The 24,440-nt window shown below is 36.7% G+C and overlaps 1 protein-coding gene across 5 annotated transcripts in view; it reads left to right on the top strand.

The window, feature by feature from the left end:
* NPAS3 (neuronal PAS domain protein 3) overlaps window positions 1–24,440 on the top strand; it is a 595,107-nt gene that overhangs the window by 528,930 nt on the left and 41,737 nt on the right. For all 5 annotated transcript variants that reach the window (XM_077180438.1, XM_077180439.1, XM_054635311.2 and 2 more), the window contains one exon: window positions 11,549–11,667. In XM_077180438.1, coding sequence (XP_077036553.1) covers window positions 11,549–11,667 — 119 coding nt within the window. The remainder of the gene's footprint in view (window positions 1–11,548; window positions 11,668–24,440) is intronic.

Below are 24,440 nucleotides of genomic sequence, written 5' to 3' on the forward strand. Positions count from 1 at the left end.
TCTCGGGTTGATTCTGACAGTTTTTTAAAGAGTCTTTTAAGAGACAATCCTCAATCATTTACTAATCCATGGGGTGATCTTCAGACTTGGAGAAAAAAGAAACAGTTCAAGCTCCAGGATTGTGAAGATACAATGTAGAAAAATTTTAACTCAGAAAAACTCAGAAAATACTGTACCATGGAAATTTCACTGGTCATACCATGTTCTGACAGTGCCTAAAAGCTCATTCCGCAATTTACTCAGTTTGCAAACGCTGAAGGAAGAAAAATGGATTACCAAAAAACGGAATAACTATTTTTATTGATCACCTTACTCCTTTTATCATGGGCCTGGCCTTGTTTTGTTTGGCGCTTGAATTGAAGGGGCATTATGGGAAAAAAAAGTCATTGTTCCCATTGTTAAAATATACCAAAAGAAACCCCCGGAATTCTGTCTGTTAAGTGTTTACTATTCAAGCCTTGTGATAAATATGCCAAAATATCTGCAGTGTGGGCTGATTTTTTAACATGCTGTTTCCTGTGTTATATGACAGGTTCTGATTATGTCTGTCAAAAACCTTCTTAATTCCACAGTGCAAAAAAAAAATAGATAAAGGCAGAAAATATAATAAAAGTACAATGTCTGGTCCACTTGACATTTGTTTTTACTAAATAATTTGAATGAATACTTTTCTAAGAATAATGCATGGCTGCAGCCCACAGAAACTACCCCTAGGGGTTTTTTCTTCAGCAGACTCAAGTCTGTCAGTTTTGGAGATACTTGCTCTCAACTCCTTTTGAATTTAAATGGCATAGCACTTGTCATTATTTTCAGCTTTTTTATATATTCCGCATAAGCAAAGAATTCTGTAAGTGCTAACTTATCTGTATAAGAACTCTCTTGGCGTACCTTAGGAATATTTTTGCCATATTTTAATTAAATATGCTACCCTGAGGAGAAAATACTGTAACAGGAACAAGGCAGCAATTCTAATAAGGGACAAAGCTATAGAGAAACCTGGGCAGTTGGGTCTCTTACCCATTCTTCAGCCAGGAATGTGAGTGTTGGAGGTGAGGGCTGCTTCTGAGAGCACTGCCAGCTGAGCAGCACGTCCCAACAGCATCAGCTACCCTCTGTCCCAGCTGTGCTAGCAAATCCCTCAGAAGCTGCAGGATTAGCAGCCTGTCTGATTCATCTTATCCTGGACCGGGTCATGGAGTGTCAGTGTAACAGATGAGAAGGGACAATTGCACAATCTTGTAATGATGGAAATGTTAACGGCATTCTGAAATACAGCTGGATGCACAGTGTAGAGGACATAAGTATTTTCATGTTTAAGTATTAGTTATACTTATGGGATTTTTAAAGTGCTAATTGTTTGGCAAAGTATGAGAAAGGCTACATTTCTTCATTTTTTCCATTACTCTTTTTATTGAAAATTACCACTGTTAGTTAAACCTGGTTTTGACAGGGGTAAGTAGATTCTGAGTATGTGAAAATACATTTTCTTACACTTTGTGTAAGAAAAAGTGTCACTTGACTATATTCTGAAATATATTATTCTGAAGCCATGACATGGTGCTTAGCACCATGCCTATTGCTACTGACTGTCCAGTGATGAAGTTATCTGTAAACAAATGACAGTTCTTCTAGACATTTATACATATTTTCCCTTGACAACATATGGTGTGTAAATCCAACTTGCATGAGTTCTTATCATTGAACCATTCTAAATTAGCTAAAAATTTGTTTTATAAAGAAAATTATTTCTTTCCCTCCATGCTTCAAAATATTTATAGAGTACTTATTTGCATTTGACACACCAATATGCATTCAGGAAAAGTTTAAACTTGGAAAGTGGAACAGTTTGATGGAGCCAACGTGATAGAAATCCAAAGAAGAGAATGGAAATCTCTTTGCAGTGTTAAGCAATTGTTCACTGTTAGCAAAGATGGACCCAGATATTTGCCACGTTTGAAAAATGTTAGAGGTCAAATGCTGCCACAGTCGTACCACCCTTTTTTTTTTTCCTTTTTCAGTGTGTGAACAGAAAATGGTGGCCCCCTCTGTTTATTGCTGCTGAGCCAGCAACTGTTCACCATGGGCAGATCAGTCTGTGTTTGCACATGTGCACTTGCCTGGTTTAAACATATGCTCAGTAGCTACATACTTTTCTAGACAGGTTATTCAACAAGGTTACACAATTTGTGCAAAGTGATTTTTTTTGTCAGGATTCTGTATGCATTGATGTAACAATCCAGTAGATACTAGCAACCAGTAACTGCCCCTTGGTTAGGCTGCATGCAAGATTCATGTATATAAAATAGTGTATTAAAGTAAACTTACAAAAGCAAAGAGCAATCATTGCAAATGTAATTTTTTTCTTCCTCTTTGGGATTCTAATTTTAAAAGCATTAGAGAAGACAGCTGCTCATGCTGTGATATGCGCTAAACAGCCTGAAGGATGGAAAAAAATATATTTGTAGCTCATAATAACTATTGACCTTTCTGATATACAGTGTTCTCTGTGTTAGCTATTCTGTTCTATCAACAGTGAAGATTGAACATGACTTTTTAATAGAAAACATGGGGTTTCAAGCTGCTTTCACAAAGGTGTTTATGTATTGTTATTTTGTATTGTAGTACAAAGACTAAGTCCTGATGCCCTTTGTCTGACATCATGTTTGTCATTAAAAAGCTCCACTGTTACTGACTGTTTCATATGAGGAATTGCCTCATAACCATTTTATAGTCGTGATAAAAGCATTGCTCCACCAGATCCAGAACACAGGTATTGAAAATAGAATCCCCAAATATCCCAGCAGCACAAAAGGTATTTTCTAAAGAAATAGATTCCTCAAGTGGCTATATTTTCAGGGAATTCCACTAAGACTTCAAACACTCACTTTTTGTATTCATACTGTTGTTCCTTGGCATACTCAGGCTGCTGCATAATGGCTTTTGCTGGATGTCATGTGCTCCCAAAGAGTATCTTTATGATGCTCCTTTTTTTCTCTTGAACTTTCCTACTACTTAGTTGCTTAGTACAGACACATCCACTAGTAGCAGCTTGACTGTGGCACTTGTGTATGTTTCCCCAGAGAGGGATCATCCAAACATCAACTTTGCAGCGTGAGGTAACTCAGCTGCTCTCCTTTCCCTCAGGGAAAAGCTTCTCCAAAAAGCACCTCCCATTTGGCATATGAAAATCTGGAAAGCAACCTCTTTATTGTGCTTTTTAAGCCCAAGCAGGCTGGCAATGTTAAGCAACATCAGAAGGGACTTTTTAATGTTTGTTGGAGGTGTTTTTATGCCATGTGCTGGGAAGGAACTTTAGTGGGCCATTATTGGCAGCTCTAAACCACAGTTATTTTCACAGCTATGCTCTGTAGTGTCAGTTAATGATTCACAAGTTACTAGGCAAGAGCAGAAAACTAGCAAGAAAGAAAAAATACCCTTGGTTTTCTAGTGCAAGAAAGAGGGGGAGCAACATCAGCATTTAATGGCAGCTTTGTGCTGAAACAAAATGCTTAAAATTGTTTATAAGAAGCTTCTCAGCAAGGATAATGATCATTTAAGTTGTGGAAACCAGCCACATCTCAAAGGAGATTAAACATCTAGTCCTCTATTCCTCACAGGACCATAAAGCCCTTGGGGAATCCAGTGAAGTTTTTACCCTCAAAATTAGTCAGTGTCTTTTTTTTTTCCTTTGTTGTTTTCTCATTTCCCAGTTTCTTTTTTCCATAAACATTCCTTAACAGAAGAGAGATGTACTCTCGTTTATGATACTACTCTCTCCTAATATCAGGACCTCTCCCATCCCTTGGGTGTGCCCTGTTTCAAACTTTATTAGGATTACTGCAAAGTGAGTAAACAGTAAGGAAATGCTATCACTGTGCTAATTTTCTTTGGGAATTTCACCACACCTTGAAAATGTAGGAGTGTTGCTGACCTTATATGAGACCTCATATGAAACCAGGTCAGGTCAGATTATTTATTCCATTGTTTAAAATAAATTAACCTTAGATGTAAAAGTGTAGAGGAAAGTTTGAGCTTCATACGCAGGATGGTTTATGTACCACTCACTCGCAAGACCATAGCAGCCCTTCAAGAGTTGTTCTGCTCTATTGGATGAGTATGGGTACATTTGTGAGTGTTCAGATTGAAGCCCAGTAGACTGTAACATTTTCACACACCAAACACTTTTCAGAGTTAAGGCTTCCTATCATGATTAGCTCCATTAATAACAAATCTTTATCATGTTGTTTTCAAACAAACAAAAGAGCCCAGTGTCTTTCACAGATCACTGACATACCAAAATTTGCTGTAAAATCTGTCTTTCAATGTCATAGTGTAACAAAATCTTATTCATAGTTTTATCTTGGCAATATTTTATTTATAGCTCTGTCCTGGCTCTTAACTCATTCTTTATTTTACCAGATATGTGAAGAGTTCTGTGGGATAAAGTTTACATGGGAAGTAAATTGCATGTGTTTGGAATTAATAGCCTGATAAGACATTTCTAGGCTGAAGAAGAAGAAATAGAAGGAAATGCACAAGAAGAAAAGCTTTGAGGCGTTAAATAAAGTATTACTTGACCCTATTCTGGGCTGCATCCAAAGCAGCATGGCCAGCAGAGCGAGGGAGGGGACTCTCTCCCTCTACTGCACTCCCATGAGACCCCACCTGCAGGGCTGCATCCAGCTCTGGGGCCCCAGCACAGGAGGGGCATGGACCTGTATGGGAGACAGTCCAGAGGAGGGACACAAGATGATTAGAGGGATGGAATCTCTCATACTAGGGAAGGCTGAGAGAAGTAAATTGTTCAGTCTGAAGAAGAGAAGGCTCTGGAGACAACTTATAGCAGCCTTCCAGTCACTAAAGAGAGCTACAAGAAAGCTGGAGAGGGAGTTTTACAAGGGCATGTAGTGACAGGACAAGGGGGTGTGGTCATAAACTGAAGGAGATTTGGTTTAGATTAGAAATGAGGAAAAATTCTTTACTATGAGAAAGGTGGATGCTGTGTTTGCCCAAGAAGTTGTGAATGTCCCATCCATGGGAAGTGTTCCAGCCATGTTGGATGGGCCCTGAGCAACCTGGCTGGTGGAAAGTATCCCTGCCCATGGCAGGAGGGTGGGAATTAGACAATCTTTAAGGTCCCTTCCATCCAAACCATCTTATGATTCTGTGGTTCTGTGAATATTTGCCCAATAAGGGTAGTTCAGATTACTTTGGTCCTGCAAGGATAATAGAACATTCAAAAATGTCTCTGATAATACTAAATGCCTGCCTCTGAGTTTTTACTTCAGTTTCTCCTATATAACTATAGTCAGTACCTGAGCATAGTTGAATTAAAAGGCAAACAGGGTAAGCTCATTATATGTAATACTACAGGATAACTTTGCAAAGCATGGCTTATTTCTCTGCAGATCCAGCCATTTTTCTGCCCAAACTATAGTATGCAAGTAGATCAGATATTAAACACATTCTCTCACTTCCTTGGCTGTTGTATCTGAATTCACTGCTACTTCACTGAGTTGTGTTTTGCTTGAATGCATGGACTTGTATCACATTAAAACAAACTTGGATATATCTGAGTTAGTCTCTTGTTCTCCCAGTTTCAAGCAAATATCTAAGCTTAACAGTGTCCACCTTTCATGTGGACCATAGGCCAGTAATTACAGTGATTATAAAAATAGTCATATCTCTAGATGTAAATATATATAGCATATTCTTTAGAAACTGTGAAGGAAATGAAATAAATATATTACATGTAATGCTTCAATGTCAAATTGTTTGCAAAAAATTAAGGATTTTGCAAAAGACAATCTAGGCCATACCGTCAGTTATTGGATCTGGAAAATTTGGAGAGATAAGAGTAGGGGGGAAAAAATTAATAAAAAAAATTACAAGATCTAGATTTCAACAGAAATCTGATAGCATTTAAAGTTTATATGCCTTTGAATTTCTAATAGGCCTATAGGTCATGAAAAGTGTATTGTCCTAATCTTGGAAGTAGAATGACAAAAAAAGAACAGTTTATTATCTTATCTGAAAACATTACCTAGATATAAATTCTTTATAAGTCATCTTTCTTTCCATTTTTTTTTAAAGATCTGTCCTGAATCTTCCTCTTTTGAGTGATGCCTTATCCAGCTTCCAGTATTATTCCCCCCATATAAAGGAAAGAATGGAACTAAGTCACCTAAAATCCAGTCCAATTCTTGACTTCTTCAGTTTTACAGCAAATTCCAAAACAGAAATTTTATGAGTTTTACCCAGTCACCTAAAAGTACCATGAATTTCAGATCCAAATCTGGTTATTTGGGAACTCAAGTTCCTGTTTCTAATTGGGACAGTTTACAGCAAAAATATTATTCCTCCTTTTAGAAACAGTATTGCTTTGGAAGAGTGAATGAGCCTTTGCCACCCAAAATGTTAAATAAGTAGTTCATATAGTCCTTGATTTCGCAGGGTGCTGAGCACACTGGTGAGACCAAGAGAGCACCTATAGAATTTGCTATATAGTTGTTGACTCTGTGCTCTTTAGTTGGTCTCCAGGTGGGCTCCCGGTGTCCACAAATAGGCCAAAGTGGTTCATCCAAGTAGCCCAGGAATCTTCAGCAGTTTCCTGGAACAAATTTTAGCTTCCACTACATGCCCATGTTCAGTCTGTGATCAGCCTGAACCCACTTCACTTCAAAACATTCATTTGCACAATTGCTAAGTATAGTAACTTGCACTCATTGGAAATAAATTGTCTTAACTTGTAGCTTTTGTCTTTTATTTTTTGGGTGAGTAGTTGTGAAAATCTATCTTTTAGTTTATAAAATGATCAAATTTTATCTGTAAGATACTGAGAGAGAATGATCTTGGCAAATAGTGATTTTTTGAGAGTCACTTTTCTGATTAAAGGCAGTTAAGTAATCAAGGTTAAATTTTCTTAGTCTTTTAATGCCTGGTTACAGACAATAAACTGCACAGAAGAAAGAGAAACATTTAAAAGCTGCATCTAGTCCAACTGAAAAGGATAGATTTATAGTACCTATATATTCATCTGAACATAATGATTCCCTATGCAAAGGTTTATAAGCCTTTAAGAAAATATGAGAAGAGGTTTGCAAGTGTAGAAGATAACAGGAAAAGAGCTCCCTTTTTCTGACTGTTTTCTATGTTCGCTTTTTTTGTTTCTCTTTTAAGAGCTGGCTGTATAGTTGGTGTTTGAGAATGTGCTTTTAAAAATGTATGGACATATGTTTTCAAGGAAGTGAAATGAAAGCCAGGTGAAACCTTCCTAAAATGTTACAAAATTCAGAAAATCCTTTATGTTAAACCATAAGGTATTTTTTTCCACCAATCTCAAATTCCTTGTTGGTTTTTGGTTTTCCCTCTATAACTTCCTTTCTTCCTAAGAATGAGAAGCCTATCTTTTCTCTGTTTGGCATGCAAAAATGCATTTTTCTCCTCTCAATTATTTTTAATGCTTGTCAAGAAAAAAGCTCAGAAGTTGGTAAACATTATTCAGCCTACTGTAGCAGCTTTTTGTTATTTAAGACATAAATCAAATGTGGAACTTCTTTTTTCCTGGGGGACAAATTGTTTATCTAAATTTGAATGTGCTTGTGAATCACTCATAGGGAGAGTACTTGTGCTATTGCTGTGGATGAGCCATTATTTGCATTAGTTTACATTGTTTTGCTTTATAGCATTAAAGTAGTCAGACTGCACACAGGTGTATGGTACCTCTGCAGAGCCCTGCAGGATGAGAATCATGGGCCTCAGTCCTCCAGACAGCTATGGCCATGTTTATGCACCATCAGAAGAATCAGAACTCTTCCAGCACGTGAAGTTAAATGATGCATGACTGCTTTGTGAGGACTGGGGCCAAGATCATTCCCAAAGCAAAGCCCATTGAGGGATCAGAGATACAGGGTTTGTCCACAGAAAGGTTTAGAATCACAGAAGTTCACAGAATATTCTGAATTGGAAGGGACCTACAAGGATCATCAGGTCCAACTCCTTAGTGAATGGCCCATACACAGATCAAACCCACAACCTTGGCATTACCAGCACCATGCTCTGACCAACAGAGCCAATCTCAGTAAGATGATAACAAAACAGTTTTGTGAATTGGCTGCTCTTTCATAATATCTTCCCATTTGCCTCTGTGGCCTCTTACTTGAGCTTTTTAACATTTGTGACACTTCCATATGGGTACAGTAGGTTGCAGCTTCGTTCCCTTTGAAATGGAAAATTCATTCCTTGTGTCTAGAAATCTCATCCTGCATTATCAGCTTTGGGAGCGGAAAGAGAAGACGTTTATTCCTTTAGTAGTATCTGCTGAAGATGTTTAAGGGCACACAAAGGCAAGTGCTTTCCCAACAGAGTACACAATTACCTGCTTTGCAAAGACAACCCAGACTTATTTCTTACACTTCTAAGTCTGACAGTGTAAAATACTTTAATTCACATGCAGTAAGCATTGACTTTTATCACATAATTAGCATTCTAAACTCACAGTTTCAGAAGTTTATAACTCAACAGTAGGTTTAAACTCAGTAAATTCAAGCCAGAAGCCTTATTTTTCAGTGTAAAAAGACACCTTTTGTTTCTACAGTGTCAAGCTAAGTGGACCTTGTTTATTTCAGGCTTTTTAAAGGTTTAGATTTATTTTTTTAATCAAAAATTAATTGCTAGAGTTTCATTCTGATATTCTTCAGATTGCAAGTCTGCTTTGACATAATTGAAAAAAAAATTGAAAAGGTTCAGTGATAGGCGTTTAAAACCAACTCCTGAGAACTCTTAATGGACCATATTCCAAATATTCCTGTGCAAATCTCACTGACATCGATGGAGCTGTTCTGTGTACGTCCTATTTTTAAAATCCTGCATGCATAATCACCATCAGCATTGTTACAGTACCTACCGTGGGTAGGTGCAACTCTGAATGCAGATTTGCACTATCAGCCCTAATGGTTCTCTCTTGAGAGAAATTCAAAATGCTGTTCATAAGCTGTTCTGGACTTTTTGGTAACCAATCCCATTTCACACATACACTCTCAGATACTTCTTGTTAAAGAAAATCAAACACTTCAGAATATATATTTGTATGACACTGTTCCAGTCTGTTGGATAAAATATGTGCACTTTATAATATTCACTTAGAGATGTATAGGTCTGTACATAGTATAATAACAGCAAAATTATGTTAATCTTATGATATATGATTAAATGAGCCTAAAAATGTCAATGCCAAGTACACTTTATGGTATGTCAGTTATTATCCTTTCTTTCATTTAACTGTGTATGAAAGAGAAATTTTAATTTCCATTTTTTGGGAATGTTGCATATGTATTACAGCCTGATCTTTTTTTGAGCATAAGATATCATGTGTTTAATTCTGTATGTTTAGGTAATTACCATTAGAACACAGGAGGACATATTGTACTTATTGCCTGTAGTAGAGTATAATGTGCTGGACTACAACAACTACGCTTGTTAAGCTGATTTTAGCATTTCTTCACACAGCAGGAAGCACCCATGCTGCGGCTTCTTAATGTACTCTTTAACTACTGTACTGTACTGTACAATAAAAATAATAATTAATTATGAACCTCACCTTACTAGCACTGCTGCTATCTGGGTGATTTTGGCTGCTTTTTCAGGGTTTCACTGTCCCACACCCTGAAAAATATCTTTCCCTTCAGAGTTTTATTTCTTATGTGATATTGCTGAACAGAGCTGAATTTTTTGAGGACAGGTTTGTTGCATGGATTGTGATGGCTTCACATTTGTTCAGGTCTCCAAGGACCCGCACCAATAAATGTGAAAGAGACAACAGCAGAATGGCATACTTTCCCATTTCCACCAGGATGAAAAAAATACTCTAAATTAAGTCTAACCTTAAATGTATAATCTGTCCTTGGGAGAAAAAAAAAAGGATATAGCATCTTCAAGCTCTTGGCATCCCTTACGAGAAAAAATTGGTTCTAAGGGTCTCTGATCTTGTGTTTTAGTAAAATAGAACTGCACGGCTGACTGACAGTTCTGATCTAAAGCATTTACGTTTAAGTTTTGATCTCTCTGCTTTTGATTAAAACTAATGAGCTCATTTAATTCAAAATGGGAATCTCTGATAAGAGAAATAAGGTTGATGTGATTGGATTAGAGGGGCAAATTAAACTCTTAGAGCAGAAGTTTGTGCTTATACAGTGTATTAAAAAGCTGTTGGCGTATTATGGTGTGTTAGATGATGAGAAAAATTTCATAGTAATTCATATTTAATCAGAAGAAATGAAAGTACTAAATATAACATGGCTCTGCTTTTCCCTCGAGTGATAAAGAGCTGTACATTTAAAATGACATCAAATTCATGCTCTCTAAAACAAAAAAATCTTAAGAGACACACTGAAGAAAGGGGCACTGTTGTCAGTTATCACAACAGAGCTCAAATGTCACAAACACCAGACAAGTTGACCACATTAAATCAAGGACAATTCAATAAAATCCTTAGCTCACAAACAAATTTTTGCACTTCTGTTGACTGCATAACAAAGGCATTTTAAATACTTAAACACTTTCTACTAGTAGTTTGTGTGGTTCTCCTAAACAACAGAAGTACAATTTCAAAATATTTCTTTTGTTCCTTGTTAATTCCTCAATGAAATTGAAATTTCTTTTATATCAAATAATGCCTGTTTATTGTAAGCTGCTTGTAATTTGTAATTTTCCCATTAAGTATTTTGGGGATAAGTTGATTATCAGGGCTAAAAAAGAGGAATCGTAAAGATTGTATAAAGAATACCTCAGTGCTGATGCTATTTTATCCTGATTTAGACTGAGTCTTAAGTAATTTAAGTGGTTGCAGTTAAGGGAGGGAGAAGTGCAGGTGAGAGCTATACTTAGTCGTGAGCAAGTAATATCCCTTCAGCTGGACTAGAAAGATGTTTCATTAATGACTAATTAATCACCAATAATTGATGATATGATGACAATAATAATAATATGTGTCATTTACTTGAGAATTCTTGCCTTCAGGTTGTTTAATGTTTTATTGATAATAAAGGCCCTAATTTAGCCTCAATAATATGGAAACCAAGGCACACAAATCCAGCACTGACTCAGGTATCACTGCAGTTGAGAAGTGACTAGGGAATAAAAATCTGCAGAATGTGCAGCCTGTTTCAGGAGAGAATTGCTACCTAAGTGAGACTTTGCCTTTTACAAAATACTGACAAACAGTTTTTAAAACAATGTCATACACTCTAGCAACATACCCTCCAACTCCAGTCATCACTAAATTGTGCAAGAAAGAGTTAATGAGACAAATCTCTGTTAAAAATTCTATGGGAAAAATAACTTGAAAATGAGACATACTGAGTATATGTATATTTTTGTAATTTCTTTTTTGCTAAATAAACATTTTCTAAATGAGGTAAATTGATTACAACACTCTTAGCATCCATCAGTCATTTATTTTTAGTGAGTTCAAGGATTGCACCTGAAAAATAGCTTAGAGGGGATGTATAAAATCTAAATTATGTGTATATGTATTTTTTCTATTCCCTAGTGGAAACTACAAACCCCAGCTTGCTAACCACTGACAACACTCTAGAGCGCTCTTTTTTCATCCGAATGAAATCTACACTGACCAAGCGAGGAGTGCACATCAAATCATCAGGATACAAGGTAAGGGTTGCACTGTAACATGAAATATTGACATCTTGAAATTATGCTCATTCATGTTCCAGGAGCACCTTAATAGACAGAGAGAGGAGCTATTTCACATTTGCATATGTCTCATTCCTTTTGTTAAAGAATCATTAATACATATTTTCAGCCTGAGGTTTGGCTTTTGTACTGCACTTCCATTAAATTGATCATTATGATGATAAATGTTGATGATAACAGCATGATAGCCTTCAAAAGAGCAACATTTCCAAAGTAAAGGTATCTTTTACCAAAGAAGGTGAGTCAGAGTGACATCATTTTTCCCACAGTGGAAAATTACTGTGCATTTTGTAAGACTGTTAGTAATTTTTGGTTTATGCTTTTCCCAGAGAGGCTGGATTTCTTCATGCAGGCAGCATGCTATTTCATTTTTCTGCCATTCCAGCTGTAGGAAACAATGAGCCACATTGAGTACTTTTCCACCATTTTTCTTTCATTGTCTGTCTGAGGGGCATCTGCTGCTGGGGATCATATTTGCTGGATTTCAGAGTCTTTTAAGATATGAAAGTCTCTTGTTTCTTATCAGCAGTAATCTCATTTTTCTTCAGTCGTATATCGCTCATAGCGCCTGTAGCTATCACTGGCTTTGCAGTATACTAAAACTAGAAGGAATAGCACATTTTTAACATTGTCAACTTGTGGAATGAAATATGTCATCCATTAAGTTTTATACAAGATAAAAGAGTGGTGCAAGAAAGTCTGAGAATGTGTGGGTATTTAAAGAAGTTGCTTGTGAAAGTTCATTTAAAAGCTTTCACAACCATTTTGTTTTGGTTTTAGAGGAAGATTTAGAGAAGCTTTAAAGTAAAGTTCCCCAACTCACTTTTCCCAAGAAATTCTCTAAGAATATAGCATTATGGTAGCTACCTGAGGAGTAAAAATCTAGCAGAAATATCTTCTTTGCAAGCAAGTGACTGTGAATCATGCTCTTGGATGGTTTCTGGGTGAAGATGATTAAAGTTGTTGCTAGTAGAAGTTTTAAGTCCAAAGCAATGGTTTCTAAGGCATCACAAGTTTTTGATCTGTGTCCTATTTAATTGTCAACAGCTGAAAGAACGCACTGAGTACTTGTTCATGCTTGCAAGTCTAGGAAGATACCAAGACCAGGAAGTGTATTGACAGTGAAGTGTCTTAGGAGGAAGAAGGAGAATTAATAAATTAATTAATTAATTAATTGGCACATCATGGAGCCATAGAATGGTTTGGTTGGAAGAGATCTTGTTTTTTCAGTTCATTGAAGTTAAACTAATTATCATTATTAGGTATGGTCCACCAGGCTTGGACAAAGTTAGATTGATAGAGAACTTACTTTGCTGGATATTTGTGATGCAATAATAATGGGTAAAACATAGGGAATTTCTCAGTGGATTTTGTAGTCTCACTTTTTTTTTCCAAATGTAGCTAGGAACAAAAGTTAGATGTGTGAATGACTCTGTCATTCTCTCTCTTGGACTCCTGACTATCTAATTTTAGTCCAGCATCAGAATAGGACATATAAGCTGGCTTCACAAGGTGAGGTTTTTACTCATTGCAATACAATTTTTGAAATTCACAGTAGACCCTTGGCTCAAAAGACATGGTAATGTCTATCATGTAAATACAATTTTATTACTCTTAGAATTTCTAATGCCTCATGGCAGCATTTAAAACCATAACTCAGATGTCACAAGTACAGCAAAATTAGTTTTGAAAGATCTGATATATTTTTTAGCCAGTTTTTCCTGAACACAATTAATGGATAAAAAGAAAAAGTATGAAAGCCAACAAAACTGCCTGTAAATAAAATATTGGGGGTTTTCCAAATTTTTTCACGAGGCAAGTCAGCCTGAGTAAAATCGCATAAACAGTGTGCAAGCCCTAGGCAGGCGTAAAAATAGACATGCAGTTCTTCTGCTGTTTGATGTTTTTAAGGATTTTGTAACTGGCAGTATTTAGCTGTGTCCAGCAATATGAATTGCACTCTTACAGTTTTTCAAAAGCTTGGTTATTGGCACTCTGTGTTCCATGGAAAGACCATTATCCATGGCCACAGCAAGCCCCAGAAAAATAGTACATTTATTTTAGAAAATTTGGATCAAGTGAATATCCTTTTAACTGAGCTTTCAGAACTGCCATGTTTAAACATTCTTGTCAGCTGGTGTATCAGACAAGCATAATAAAACTCAACCGCTGTAGTAAAAGTCTCTTTTAGGAATCTTGGTAATTGATTTCTAAAAGTCCAGTACTAGAACAAACTCAAGGCCAAAATTAAGAAATATTCATAAGCTTTATGGATGTACGTCTATAAGAAATGATCAACAAGGAGGAATAGTTGCATAACATTAACAAAGATCGTGGGAAAAGCTGGCCAAGTTCTGCATGGGAGATCCCTGGAAGTCCTTCAGCACTTAGTCAGGAAATACTGTGCCAGCTGGGATCATGGGCAGCAGACTTCCTGCAGGAAATCCTGGTGGAGCAGGCCCACTAAAGAGCCAGTGTCTCACACCTTCAGAATACAACAGGGTACTGAATTTCCCATCTGTGAAGTGCAAGGGCTCTTTGCTAACACCTTCCCTTGAGCTCTTGTAAGGGGGGATTCAGGGGTAACCCCTCTGAATCAGCATGCAACCTTTCACTGGGAGCAGTGTGCGAGGAACGCTTTGTGGTATGAGTCAGATTTTAGCTCTCTCAAAGGTATTCAGCTCCCCATGGATTCAGACCTCCAGCAAGGACAAAATTTTTTCATCTTTGTGAAGTAGTTGTGTCTTGATCCAAACTCTTGCTGAGCTCAGAACCACATCATCATTTTGCCTTGCTTTGAGGACTGCTGGTGAATGTTTCCTGTCGACAGCAAATGATTGAGGTGGTCCACAAGGTGCTTGGTCAATTTTCAGAATGAGTGGTCCCTGCCTTAGGACAATCACATAAAAGTGAAAACAGTCCAAGAATAAAATGTATTAATCATTCAGGTTGATCAGAACTAATTTTCTATCAAAAGAAATGTTATAACAAAAAGCAGACTGATAATTTAACACATATGTATGCCTCAAAGAAACCCTGCTCTAGACAATTCTGACTTAAGATGAACCTGTTTATAGTCCCTTCCTGAACTGATATAACTAGTTCTGAATTACACGTAAAGATGGAGGTAATGGCCTTTTTCCATGAATTATATTACCTTAAAAGTGTAAGTGGAAAAGTGATTACATGATTAATCCTTCCTCTCTCTTTCCCTTTCATTGTTCCCTAGCACTCTCCTTGAATTAGAATTTCCCATTCTTAATGGTCTTAGGCTCAGAGGTCTGCAGGAAAAGAGTTTACATTCAGTACTAGAGAGTTATTAATTTTTCAATTAATAAATTTAAAATCTTTTAAAACAGTGAAATAAAATTTAGTCAACTGATAAAACATATGGAAAACAAATAAAAAGAAAAAACTTATAATTCCATTCACTGCAAAATTCAGAATGTATTACAATTGCAGCTGTTGTCTGAGATACATGCTGGAGAGACTTACTGTTTGTTCTCCATTGAAAATGGAACTCATCTTCCTTTTTTTTCAATATTTATTTTTTCATCATTGAAATATGGGTTTGTATTTAATTTTGATTTTATCTTCATTTTGGTTTTATTTTCATTTTCCTCCCTTTGAGGGTCACGGTTCTGTCCACTCAAAAGTTTTCCCAACTTCAATTTTTCTACTGTCTGACTTACTCAATCATATGTCAAAGCTAATTTTAATTCAAAATTATATTTTTCAGGTCCAGTGGTAAATTTTCTACTCCTACAGTATCCTATTATTGTTCTGTCATGTTTACTTGCCCATCAGATTACGCTAGAATTTTCTTTGTTCAAACTTTCATTAACTGATACTGTTCTCTTGAACAAAGCTTAACTAAGGGGTTCAAGAAGTAGTCAAAGCATCAAGCAGCATCCGAGTCAGTAGTTGCCAGCTGTTTCCAGCTCATCAGCTCATCAGCGGTGCTAGTATAGATCCATGCATACTCCTCTACTGTTTTATGAAACAGCACTCTTGTTATGAGCTATTACAGAAGTGGATAAGCAAACACAAGGAGATGGCCTTGTTCTTTTGCTGCCACTGTGGCAATCTCTGAATGGGGTATAACCAACCTCTGTTGCCTCTCCATCTCCCTCAAAGCTGGCAAGTAAATATCTTGAAGACCCATCAGCAGAATTAAGGATATCCTAGAAAACCTTCAGGCTGTCCCTTCCAGTGGACAGACTGTAAAAATAAGTAAATTGCTATATTTAAAAAAATTGGTTTGGTAAGTTTCATTTAGACATTTGTATGGTTTGTTGCACATCTAATTTCTGCAGTTCAGAAATGGAAGATGCAAGTTTGGTTAGCTATACCTCATATATCAGTTGCATGAGGTGTATCAAAATACTTTAAATAATACTCAAAACTCCAGAAAAGTGTTTTCACAAATTAGTCTTGTAGCCCTTATGAATTCTTTTTTTCTTTTTTTTTGACAATGGTGTCTTTCTGCAAATTCATTTAAAATTAAACATTCTCTGAGACTGTACTCTCAGATTTGGTATTTCAAATCATAAAGTTAGAATTCTCTGAATGATAATTTTGAAGATGGAAATCTAAATTTTTTTTTGAAATTTTATGCCTGTCATGGTTCTACTGTGAGTCTTTTTCATGCTATTCCTTCCTTTATTCACTTTTTTATTTTAGAAGAACTTGAAGAGTTGGGCAAGATTTGCAGACCGTAGTTGAGCACTTGAAGTGCAGGTTTTGGCAGGATTTGGATTCATTAATCCAAGAGGGCAAGAGAGTAAAAAAATGTGTGAAAAAGACAAAATTACATTGGGCTCATCTTGTGATACTGTCCTCTTGGCTGAATCCAAAATTGAAAATATTGTTTCTCATCCAAGTGAAAGATTCACCTGGAATTCAGAAACAAGATGCCCCTACTCCAAAATCACTTTAAGGATCCAATATATCATTGCAGGAAAGCACCTTCCACTTCATGGGGGCAGGAGGAGAGGATGGAGGAGGAAAGAGAAGGCAGGGAATAGTCTCATGATTGGTACATTTTTCAGACATGGCCTGTGTTAGAGACAGATTTCATTCCGTCTTCCCAGTGAGGGAATTCACTTATCCCACTTTACAGCTTCACCTAAATTTTTTGCCTCCTTTTCTAATATTCTTCCCCCTTGAAATCTTTTCTATCAAGTATTTTACTCTGTCCCAGAAAGATATCCTGACCTTTCTCTGCAGGAAGAAAGAAAACTGCAGAATTTAGTACTTTATCACATGGCTACTGCCACACCTCTTTAATTGAGTGAAGAAGGAATAAGAAACCAACATCAGGAAGCATTATGTGAAGAGTTTTCTAAATGTCAGCACATGCATTCCCCAGACTTTTCAGCACTGGGAAGACTTAAAGGTAATTTGTCAGTGAGAAAGAACTGATCGAGAATTCACCCATGTAAATCGATGACCTTTTTGTCAAAAGGAAGTCTCTTAGCTAGTAAAGATGCAGCATGACTTGAAAAAGAACAAAATACTAATGGGCCAACCTGAATCTTATGAAGTATCTACTCGTAGATATAAAGATACGGTTCAAAAAATAATGGCCTGCAACCAGATTAAGAAGACTGGGTTTCATTTGGGGGCCTTGCTATGGAACTGTGAGGTTCTATTAGGAGAGCCATCTGCAAAAGCTTGGTTCACCCTCAGCATCTAAATACATTAACCAACTTTTTTTAATGTGTTCAGTGGATATGAATTCCATCATCTCAAAAAGAAAAAATGAGGGCTGAGCATCTTTTTAATGGGATTTATAGCACTGTTCTACCATCTGGAAAAATTAATATATGTTAGGCATTCATTATTGCAGTAGCACTATTGAAATTAACCAGTTAGTGTTATATAAAGGCCTTTTTAATAGCAATCTTCTGTACAAGAAAGATTCAAGCTTTGATCCTGCCTCACAATGACTGCAGCTGTTGTATTCCTGACACCTGTTATCAGGATGTGTTTCTCCTCAAATATTACTTTATGTCATATTTGAGGAGAAACACATATTTCCAAATACTACCTTATGTAATATTACCTCCTCAAATATTACCTTAAATGTTTAGATGGCCTCAGAGTTGTGGTTTGCTCCAAACTGAGTAAAAGGGAAATAAATTCTGTGTTCTGGAAGGAAAGAAAATATAAAATTGAGTAAGCACAGATTGTTTCCTGGGAGATTTTTTATTTTCATGAATTCTATTATCAAAGTATATGGGATATAAAAAGATAATATTATCACCAAATTAGCAGTAATTGCCTGTGATTCTGGTTTTTAGGCAACATAATTCTGAAGCCTCCTTTTTTAAAAGTCAGTGTGTGTCCAATATAACTGTGAGAGAAAACTGTGAGAACAAGATTTATTCTGATACAGAATAAAATATTAAAAATGGACAAGGAGCAGTTTCAAACCAAATCTAGTATTCTTTCAAGAACCAAGTGTTACTGAGTCATAGAGACAGAAAATGTTTGACACACTTTCATAAGCAGCACTAATTATTTAGACATGTGAACTCATACTGCAGTGTGAGACCCATTGTGGTAGTAATAGCAAAACACAGTGAGTAGGATGAGAGCAATGGGATCTCAGCAGAGAGGGAACCAGAAAATACCTCTTACTGCACATTGGGGGAATGGTATTGTCCTCCCAGGTAGGAATGGCTACTGAAAAAAGAGGTGTTCAGCCCACAGGGTTTTCTTAAGTTATCCACCAATGTTTTTTACCACTGTTTACTGGAAATGACTGGGAATGTGCCTTTCACAGGAGCACAGAAAAGAACACAAAGCCAAGATTTGCTTTAGGACAGAGTGGTGCTGCTTCTTGCATCTCTGCCTCAATTCACTGTTTCATAACTGCTGCCAGTAAATGCTTTGGCCCCCCTTTTTTTCATAATTTAAAGATTGTTTTAGATGTCCAAATGCAGACACTATTAACCTTTTTATCTCTACCACTTGCAGCAGTTCACAGCTTTTGTCAAAAATATGCTGAAAAAAGACAATAGGTTCATACACTGATTCCCACGTTTTTCAAACTTTCACCTTTATGTGCAGTTCTTGCCTGTGCAAAGCAAGATTTTTTTATTGGCTTTTTCCTCTTGGTTATAAATTCATTTATACTAATGAATGTACTTTTGCAACACTCGTCTGAGTCTTGAAAGTGCTAACATACCAAGATATCAAGTAACTTGCCAAAGATAACAATGGCTGTTTGTGTCAGAGCCAACTGTGATTACATGCTGTACCTCATCCTCAGCCTTTTTTCCTAGTGCATGAATATTGTCAAATCATCTCTGTGTTCCAGTGCATCACACTTCGTTTTCTCAGGCTGGTACTTCCTCTGTTTTGATGGTTGCCCTGAATATGCAAAATGAGCTGCCAAAGAAGAAAGCACTCAGACCAGATAGTGTGAAGTTTAGCAGAACTTCCACCAAAACAAACAACAACCAAAGTTAAAAAAAAAATAAACCCAAATCAGAAAAATAAGCCCTAATCAGAAAAATATACTCCTGCTCTCAACTGGCCTACAACTGACTGTAGAAGAGCTACTCCAAAATTCTTTTCCTTAGAAGGAAAACAAAGCACTGTACCAGCAGCAAAACCCATTTTCCTGCCCCTTGGATTTAGCCCAGGGGAGCTTCCTGGGACTGCTGTTCCTGACACCTTTCTGTGGGAGAAGAGCTGGGCTGGCAGCACCCACCTCCTCATCTGGCAGGTGACTTGGCTCCTTGAGAGCTTTGCTGTTCTTATATCAAAACCCCCCTGCCTCATATAGAGACCTTTTCTTTTTCCAATTTGATTAATATTTTTTCATAGCCACCATAGATGTGCGCACCCTAAAGACTTTGCGAACTACTTTGAAGCAATAGGTGTTATAAGTAAATGTGAAATTGGTAGGGAATCATTATTCACTGTAGCTCCTTATGTTTGATCAAAGTGTATTAGAAAATGAAAATACCCCATTTGCTGATGCAGATAGCACCAGTTTGCATCTGCTACTCACTTTCTGCACGAATAGGTGTTTGCATAAGGTTCAAGCCCATCATTTACTCAAAAGCCAAACTTATTAATCTATTTTGGTATCATATGACGCAACATTTTTCTGTACTTATTCTTCAGACAAAATAGGAGGAAAAAAGGCACAGAGCATTTCAAATATGTCCATCCCCAGTGTGCCATACATGAAGCCATCAGTTGAACAGGAGCCATCACATGAGGCTTTCATTGCCTCACTTTACCTGGGGCAGTGACTCCTGGATAGTGATCTGGACAGTGATGTGCCAGTTTTACCATCTAGAACAGAAAAGTGATCATGAGTGTTTCAAAGCATGTTTCCCAGAGAGGGTTGCTGTAGTGTAAATGTCCTTTTTATCTACTCTTCAGAGTGCAGATTCGCCACTATATAATGAAGAAAGCCATTATTGCCTATGTTTCTGGATGTTTAAGGTGCTTCTGTTTCTTAGTGTTTGAGCATGCTTCTTGATTTGCCTGAAGAATGGTGTGTGGTTGAGCCTATCTGCTTTACCCTGTGGAGAAAGCAGGATATAGATGTTTAGTGGAAAGAGTTTCAGTTCCTCCTTTTTACAGCATCATTAGGAAGCTGTCGTTCTAATAATAATAATTCCCATTTGACATCATGGAGGTAAAAAGAAATCACTGCTGACATCAAAAATGAGGTGATATTTCAGCAGTATTATTTCACTGAAGATAAAATGGAAGTCTTTATTACTCCCAATGCTTTTAAAGAAAGCTGAGCAAGGCTTATACTGACCCTAAAGCTTATATACCTTAATGCACCTCTAACCAGTATGAAACAAGAAATTTTAATTTTTATTGCTATACTTTTTGTCTGTTCCTCCTTAGAACCAAGAATTTTGTGCCTTAAAGGAAAATTATCAGTATCTGAGAATAAGTGTGAAGAGCACAATTATCTTAATTTTCTCCATTACTTAAAATTGGTAAAAAATACTGCAAACAAATGAAAACACTAAGTGTGTACTACAAGAAGTGGTAATTTTCTTAAAAACTTCAGATTGGAGTCTCTGAATTTTCATGTAAATTACATAAAGAGGTCTGAGCTCTGAAGAGGTTACCCTGAGGAGGGTTGCAAGTTTTATTTCAATTTATATGGATAAGTATTTTATTCTCTCTGAACTTCTTGTGCTCATTGCTGTGTAAAGAGCTTGCTATTGAAAGGACACAGACAAGTTCTGTTTCATCAGTGGTAAACAAGGTTTTTCACTTTTATTTCTGATGACACCTTAGACCCTCCCATGCCCCTTTTTTTACAGACATATTCATTTATAATTCCTGTCTTTGTATGTTTTTCCATCCTAAAACAAACAATATAGCACATCAGTGACTATCCAAATATACATGGAAAAGAGTGTATCCTCCTAATATTTGACAATATTTCTAAAGTTTGACGTTTATTCTTTTTCCACTGATTGTTTGTTTGTTTGCTTGTTTTAGGGGACATTTATAGAGAAATATACACTGCATAAAATTAAAACAATAGGATGCAAGGCTGGTGCCTTCAAAACTAACAGTATTACCGCCATCTAAAGAAAGTTCAAGAAATATGTATTCTTCCCATGGCTTCATTTTACAGAGTTGGTCACATACTTGCAAATAGCACAAGTCTCCTCTGTGTGGCAAGAAAAACCTGTTTAAAATGTTTCAGTCTTCTCAGAATCAAACTCAAGGAAATTTTGCAATTAAATATGTGGTGGGATCATCACATCATTTTCTTCCAGGCAAATATGTTGATAATATAACAGTCACAGCTCATCTGCTGTTGCGTTGCTGCTTCTCAGTTATTCTCAGAAATAAGATCTGAATTCTTAGAGGCATGAAAATATTTAATAGTGATAAGCCTTTTAAAAATCAAAATTAGTAGATACCAGTTACAGTGAAATATTAAATCTGAAATTAACTCTGCACTACCAATGTAAGCAAGCCTCATTTTGAGCACAAATAATTTGGACATTTTCCCCAAGAATTTGTTGTGCAAGAGCAGAATGCTCATTTTATTTCATGTGAACTCAGTGGTCCCTTTCACTTTTGACATATTTTGGAAGGTCTGAGGTATTAGATAAATATTTCTCTTCTTGGAAATTGTTATCTCATTAGATTTTTCCTTCATTTCTCCTTGCTGAAGTGCTCAGAAATAATTTCTTCCTAATAATCAGCGGCCTTCAGTTCTTGTGACCTTTTGCACTGTTCCAAAGACCATGTTGGTTAATTCAGTCCAGCACCAGACATAGCACTGTGCTTAGCAGATAGCTAAATGCAGAGCCCTGTTTCACTCAGCTCACAGGGAATCTCTGGGTCCAGCCTGCATCTCCCACACTCATATGTCCAGGCTTAGGAATGGGGCACTGGACACAGCTTTTCCTGAAGAAGCAAGGAGCTGATTCTCAACACCCAAACAGGCATTATGGGTTGTTTTCAGTCACTTTATAGTCATATGCATTCATAAATTTTTATATGGTTGGAAGATGCAGACTTTGATGGTACAAAGCTCACACAAGAGCTTTAGATCACTGGAGCAACCACAAAGTTTATGCTGACAATTTATCAGCTCTTCTCCGTCAAGGAAAATTGTTTTTTAGTGCCTGCCTATTAGCAATCACATGCATATTATGAAATTGAGTTTTGGGGAGGACAGCCTGCCATCTGTCTTTTCTGTCTTTTTTGCACAATGCATCATTCTAAAGTTAAAACTTTCTGTGCTTTAAAATGATGTAAAATATGAGATGTCTATAATAGAGACACTTGGAAAGAAAAATGTACTAAGTAGAAATGTAAATCTTTATAGACTTTAGAAACAGGGAACTGCTGATGCTATACTTTATGTTTTAGCTACAAATGCCCTCCACACTTTCCACATGCCATAGTGCTGATAATTAATTAATATATATCTCAAGGAGAGTGAAAATGTTTCCTTCATAAACTCTTTCTGGTTCAGGGCGGTTTTTCGTGTGAGTGAAATGGAACTGCAAATGCCTGATGTGGAGAAAGAAAAAGATGTGTGCAGTTTCCTTTTTGTGTTCTGATATGCTAAGATTTTATCAATAATATTGTTTTCCTGTAAAAATATCTGCCTCAGAGAAAATCTGCTGTGTAGCTGTCAGGATTACACCTCTTAGAATATACCTGTGGTGATTCTGTTAAATTGATAAAAACAGAACACTCTGGTGTGTAGAAGGATTGCTGAAAATATTCCGAAGCCCTTTCATGTGTAGCAGCACTTGTATGGCAGTACGTTTATTGTGCTATAAATTCCATCACTGATTTTGGCCATTTCAAATTGATTCTGCAGTAACTGTAAGTAATGAACCTTACAGACAGAGCCAAGGCAAAAAAAACCCAAGCCAATAAACTTGTGCCTGTAGGAATACAAATTGTAGAGTTCATTTAGCCTCAGTTTTTATCAAATCATGCAGTGAATACCCCACAAAGCCAAAAAATGTATCCAACAAAATATAGAGTGCCATAGCCCTGGCGTGCTTTAAATTTAGCTGCTAAACCAGACAGTCAATTATCCAAAGTACATGTTTGTATGAGGTGTCCTGGGGATTTCACCTGAGATTCAAGGAAGGTGCTCCACATAAGAAGATGAAAGTGGAGAAATTATACTAAAAGTGACTTAAACAGGATAATAAGCCAAATCCTGTTTTACATGGTCAAAGTAATACCAGGCACAACTGAATTTCATAGGGGTGGAGATCATTGTGCAGTGAGCTTCTAATGACTCAACAGGTCAAAGTATACCAAAATCTTCAAAATTTACATATGTTTCTAGCCTATTTCCTTTTCTTTACTGAAAATTTCTCCCAAACTAACAAGATATTAATGATTCCATAGATTTTAACAGAGAATTAATGTATTTGGTAAAAATTTCCATAGGAAAGTTTTAAAATCCATCTAAAAGATGCTGTTCTAAGGTTTTCTATAGGAAACTGACTGACCTTGATTTGTTAAATACTGTGTAATTTTTCACAGTCTTTTAGATCATTTCAAGTCTTATTTTACAAATAGATCATAGGTCTAGTCCCACTAAACCAGTGGGATGCACATGAAATTAAAGTACAGATGAATGTGCATATATGTTCTACCCTCAGTTGTTACACGAAGAGCTAACTTCAGATTCCAGTTCAAATGCAGAAAAGATTCGTTTTCTTCCACAGAGCTTTCTAACCAACATTACAGGAGAGAGAATAAAGGTCACATTTTATTTTCTGTGCAAAAATAAATAAATGTCTGGGTTAGGTTCCTACAAGCCCTGCAGCACTTCCATGCATCACAGCTTGCACGCTCATGTATCTTACAGTCTGCATTGCATGCTGAATTCATTCTGTGTGTCTTCTTGTACCTAACTGCATATTTTTCTGGACCTTTGTGCAGTCTGCGAGAGATATTAAATCCTCATTTTGAGATCAAAATGCTTGAGTCTATTCTACTCTTATATAGGCTACAAAGATATTTGTTGTCTAAGATGTATTCCTTGCCTCTCTCTATAAAAAAGTCTATTTTGTCAATTTGTCCACTTTACAGCAGCAGCCTAAGTGACACACAGAGCAAAAAAAGACACAGAAAGTGGGGCTTCCAGTTAAACACCAAGTATGGCAAAAGCCATAATAAAATAATGAGAGTAAGGAATGCTATTTTTCCTTTCACTCCGCTGGTTTGTGTTGCAATGAGGT

The sequence above is a fragment of the Agelaius phoeniceus genome, chromosome 6 (genome assembly GCF_051311805.1).
Source record: "Agelaius phoeniceus isolate bAgePho1 chromosome 6, bAgePho1.hap1, whole genome shotgun sequence".
Lineage (NCBI taxonomy): Eukaryota > Metazoa > Chordata > Aves > Passeriformes > Icteridae > Agelaius > Agelaius phoeniceus.